The 5,505-nt window shown below is 43.9% G+C and overlaps 1 protein-coding gene across 1 annotated transcript in view; it reads right to left on the bottom strand.

Moving 5' to 3' along the window:
* Positions 1-4,585: 4,585 nt before the first annotated feature.
* Positions 4,586-5,505, bottom strand: part of RBM15 (RNA binding motif protein 15) — a 15,632-nt gene continuing 14,712 nt past the window's right edge. The window contains 1 exon segment of the mRNA XM_009334755.1: positions 4,586-5,505. This exon segment is cut by the window's right edge and continues 10 nt beyond it. Coding sequence (XP_009333030.1) covers positions 4,862-5,505 — 644 coding nt within the window. The 3' untranslated portion in view covers positions 4,586-4,861.

Genomic DNA, 5,505 nt, shown 5'->3' with positions numbered 1-5,505 from the left:
GCCATAAAAAGGGTATTCCTTTACTTTTCCAGCAATCTTGTGTACACAGCACAAAGCAAAGAGGTCATTTTTTTTTTTTTCCACTTAAAACACGGGCATTGGCATCACAATAGCAGATACACAACTTTTTTTTTTTAAAGCTGCCATTTTAGTAAAATGCACAAATACTAAACAGATAAGCTTTCTTCCATCAAGAGGCCCATGTAAATTCCACACAAGCCACAGCTTCTCTTCCCAAAGGTCCATTAGAGCTTGGTATCCCATGCGGTTGTCTTCTGCAGTCCACCAGCTTTGCTTGCAGGAGGAAAGAAAATGTTATTTCAATACAAATGTATACAACAGATTTTGTTTTCCCCTCCCTACATTATACAGATGAACATAAAGAGCTACAAGGCCTTTCTGAATATTCTACTTGGACTTCAAAAAGCACCAATACCACCCACGGGCACGAAACCTTGAAATGAAGTCACCTTCTATGTATAGATGCATCACAAGTAGTGCAGGGCTTCTGTTCGGACCGAGGTTAAACTAGGCTTACAGTACTGATGATTATTCAACTTTCAGTAACAGTTAATGGGACACATCAAAATAATTAACCATGAGAAAAACCAACCGAACTATTGATAATTCGGTTGACTTTCCTCAAAGAGTCTTTCCTGAAGGCAACTCATCAACAAAAATGTGAAATGTAGTGTTACACGTTTCTCTTTTGTTCTCATTTTGCTGCGTAATTCTAACAGCAGACAACTCCAATATTAAAGAAAAGGTCAAATCAAAGACACACCTAATATAATTTAAAATTGTTACTATTCAAGTAATATTTCTCATCCATCATTTTCACACAGTCAGAACTGCATGAAGTTGAATATTCAATTAACCATTCTCAGAACCATACGGTCTGCTTTAAGCCTAATACAAAAATCATCTCATCATTCAGTTTATAAATCATTGGAATATCTGTCCTCCTGTGCTATCTGCGGAAAGTAATAAAGGGGGGAGACAAAGGGGAAAGAACCCCAAAAACTCTATAGTCACACGGCAATAATTTCTTCCGCTCTTGTTTCTGTTCAACAGGCATACAGCAGACTCCCCAGGAGTACTGCCCTCAACACTGTTTTTCTTAAAGCCAGGAACTACGATTTTCCAAGCCATTTTTCCCTGAGTCCTCAGAGTTTTTGAACCTGTCTTCACAATTTTGATTCACACCTCCTCCCCATTAACACTTAAGGCCTTTAACCTCAGTTACCATCAACCAGATGGTTCCTCAACCAATGCAAGAAATCTAAAACTCTCTTCCCGGCCCTCCACAGGGGGCTGAGCAAGTTGTCATCAAAATATTTCAATCCTTTAACATCCTTGTTAAAAAAAAAAAAAGAGAGGGTAAGATTTGTCTTCCCGGCACCTAACGCCCTTCTCTCTCTACGATGCTTACAAGGATGCGTCGGTACTTGTAACCCAGGAGCCTGAAACCTCTGGAGTTGAGGATAACCTCCGTGTCCGCGCCGCAGTCCCAGTGAACGGCAGACCGGTCACTAGTCGGGCGCAGACAAAGCCACTGGCCGGCAGCCAAGGAAGTTGCGTAAATTTTCCAATTAGAAAAAAAAAAAAAAAACCACCCAACCCTAAAACCTTAAACAAAAGTATGAGTCATTTGAGGTTCTTTCCCCAAAGCATAAAGCACAACTATGAAATGATTCAGGAAAAGGACATCCTTTTTCCACGCTAATTCAACAAACGAATGAAATACAGGAACATCAGCTGCACACAAGGTTAGAAGAAATAGCGAGCTCTCGCTAGAGCAACATAATGCCAAACACAACGAGAGCGCTGAAGTCTGCTACATCTGTTTCGCTCTATACAGAAGTGGTATTACATACGGACTTCTACTCGCGGTCAGCCCTGGCCAAGACGACTTTTAGTGGACAGTTACTCCAATGGTGCACACTTCAGAGCCTAAGAGAAAAGCACAGCCGACCAAGCTGCACCAGCCTTGATGGCAGCACGTGAACTTAAGTGCCGGCAAAAAAAATGTTGCCAGTCAACCATGTTTTGACATTAAGAACCCTCAAAGGGTGTTAAAATCCCTGCTTACAAAACAGAGCAGCAACCACAAATAAACCAGATTTAAAGAAGCAGGTACTCCATTAAATAAGGAACCAGAAAACCTGGAGTCAAATACAGCCTCGCCTGTTCCTTATTACCCTCCAGCGCAGCGCAATTTTGACTCATAAAAGCCCGTGGCAGGTATAACCACCGCTATTTATTTTACAAGGAAAAGTGGAAGTGCACCTAGGATGCTCTTTCCAAAAGGGTTCCCACACTGAGTTTGCTTTGACAAGCTATGTTGACCCCAAGTTTTATGGGTTTTAAAACCAGGTGCCTACTGCGTATCAGCATAACAAACACTGTTCTCAGCAAGTTTAAGTGTTGAACACGAACAACGTTAGTGCTTCTTTTTTCTTTTTTTTTTTTTTTGGTTTAGGGCAGATTTGAATTCCCAGCGGTTTCTTTCCTTTAAAACCCTGCGCTTGCAAGTGACTCACGTCAGATGCAACGCGAAAACTCACTCTGAACGCTAGCAGCACTTCAAGTGAGTTAGCAGCAGTGCTGGTCACCTGCTGACACACAACAGACACCTGCCAGAATTAAAACAGACATTCTTTGCAGTAAGCGGTAAATACGCTGTTATCTTCTAAAACATGTAATTATTTGCGTTATCGGTGTCATTTCAAAAAATTCTCATTGTTAATAGTAAGATGAACAGCTGAATTCTGCCATCAAAGTCTATTACATTCACGCTGAAGGACAACAACCCAGAAATCCTGGATTTTACCCTCAAACATTTAAGAGCATTAAATGAGGCTTGTAACTTTCCATTTAGAAAGAAAAGTAGCTCTAAAACCAAAATCTGTTATCAAGATATGCTGCCACATTCAAGTTCTCAGTTCACCGCGATGCTTGGGATACTACGTCTACTCATTCCGGTCGGATAAAGGAAACCAAAGCCCACATAAACCGAAGCACTCTCTGACGAGTGGTTCAGTAAAGCGGTGTTACAGAAATCCGTATTTTTGTGACAGTGAATCTCAAGCAAGTACAGTCGCACTTCAGAACTGCTGTGCCCATAAAATACATTCAAGACATTTCCTCCTTCAGGTACTACCCTGCGTTTTGAATTCCATTTTTGTGTCGTGCAAGTCGAAACGGAAATCGACTTGTCCCTGTATCGACTGCCCAAGGAACACAGCGGAGGATCGACCGAGTGAAGCAGCGTCGCTTTTACATTGCCCAAGTCTCTGAAAACGTGGCTAAGTGCAAGACTACATTCTGGGTTTAAGTGCAAGATTACATTTTGGGGGCCTGTAAATAGACACAGTCAGATTTACGCTTCAGTTTAGAAGCTAGCTGCAGCATCCTTCCGCTTGTTAAACAAAACGACAGGGATTCAGATCCCTTCTTCCCTCCTCAACACCTCTATTAGCAAGGTGGCCAAGACAGCTGGAGAAAAGTGCCCAGTGAGCGGGGAAAAAACATAAGAGAAAATGAACTAAGTTCTTTGGAAAAAAGCAAACTGTTTCCTCCTAGGATCACAGGAACAAGAGCTCAAACCTCAGCCTCTCGGAGTACTCTTAATACTTCTCCAAGACGCTAAAAACACTTTACTCCAGATGCCTATAAAATGATAAACCTCATGTAATGCCCACTGCACTGTACCTGAAAAGTCCCTAGCAGACAGCAGTTTCTTGCTATTAACAAAGAGGTAAAATGTTAATGAGAACTTTTATGTAATTAAATTATCACAGAATTAAAACCATCTCTGGAGAGAAGCACACTTGCTCAGAGTTTGCACTGTGGAACCAGACCCCACTGTACCTGCAACTCTTTGAGAGAAAAAAAAAAAAGGCAGTAAAAACAAAAAACCACAATATAACTAAAGTTACTCTTAAAGCACCTCCTTGTTTCTTGCATACCAGAGTAAGCACAAGACATTCATGGTTTGTAACAAAGTCCTCAGCTATTTACCAAACATTGTCACTGCTACAAACCCAAAGTGCATATATGGGATACAACAGAACTCAGAGAAATAGGAGAAATACACCTGTTAAAAAAAGCATACTTTCAGTGCATGCATTTTGAGGGGCTGGATGAAATTATCAAACACCCAATAAAGGAATTAAATGTTCTGCAGTGTACCCGAGAGCAGGTGCTGGTCACCTGAAAGACATCAACCTTGAGCCATGCAACTCAAAGGGAAACCATTCAGGCTCCTGAGGAAAGGGATCGCGCGCGCCAACGGGCCGCTGGCCTGAGGCCGTCACGGAATTTCAAGGACTCGAAAAATGAGTTGACACCAGTCCGCTAGGAAGTATGTGGTTTTCCATTTCAACTACTGAGTGCTTTAAATCTGGTCTTTTAGGTTTGTAACTCTATCGAGGATGAGCTATTGAACTTGCTTTAAAATACATGAAATGAAAAAAGGACACGAATCAAAATTAAGAAGACGGGAGTTTGTTCTTCCCCTCCCTCCCCCAGTTTTTGTTTTTCCTCTTTTTTTTTTTCTTTTTTTTCTTTTTTTTCTTTTTTTTGGTAAATCGAAGCAGGCCTAGCCTCCCTGCTATCCCCACTGATAGGGGATTCTCAAAATATCCTAGTCACGCTAACGGCTAACCAACCTTTCTGGCTTCTAACTTTATAGAAAAATGTAGTAACAGAAAAACGGGCAAGGAAAGTCACCTACAAACAAAGATCTAATTTAAAATAATGACAGGGCTGGCTAAGGCTGTATCCCATAGCACCTGGCACACGCTGGAGGGGCTGTGTGGAGGAGTAGGCAGGGTTGGGTACAGAGAACACGAGGGCCTTAGGACGCCCCACGGACAATGATCATGACCAGATAGTCGTCCTCTGATTTGGCCAGCGCCTTGGCCGTGGAGTCCAGGAATTGCTGGGAGAAATCGCAGGGCGGAAAGGCGTGCAGGACCCCGCTGTTCTCCTTGTCTTTGTTACCCCCCACAGGGAGGCTGATCACCCCAGCAGCCTGCTTTTGCTTTAGATAGGACACCAGATTCCTGAGTGGCCTCTGGGTGGAGGTGGTGGCAGCCTCGGCAGCTCCAGCTGCGGAGCGGTTGTCTGATGCGCCGGGCACGGCCAAAAGGATGGCGTAGCCGTTGGGACCCGCCACTTTGATGCGACGATTGACCTCATCCAGCTTGGGCTGGTCCAGGCGAAGACGCTGGGTGATCTTGAGCTGAGCTACTTTCCCCCCAGTCGCTCCCTCCACGAGGAGGCTGCTGGCAACACCGAGGTCCCCCTGAAGCAGATGCATATTGGACGGGAAGTTGCTGTTCTTCAGCAGAAGCATCCCCTGCCAAGCCAAGCACAGCTTGGGGGCTCCCCCGGCCTGCGACGCTCCATCCTGCTGCTGCTTCTGAGGAGGAGGTTTGAGGCGGGAGCCTCCGCCGCCTCCTTCCGTAGGGCGCTCATCCTTTTTGGCCGGACTTTTCG

This window comes from Pygoscelis adeliae, unplaced genomic scaffold (genome assembly GCF_000699105.1).
Source record: "Pygoscelis adeliae isolate BGI_AS28 unplaced genomic scaffold, ASM69910v1 Scaffold482, whole genome shotgun sequence".
In the NCBI taxonomy this organism is placed as follows: Eukaryota; Metazoa; Chordata; class Aves; order Sphenisciformes; family Spheniscidae; genus Pygoscelis; species Pygoscelis adeliae.
Note: the sequence above shows the minus strand (reverse complement) of the source record. Positions and strands in the feature narration are given on the sequence as shown.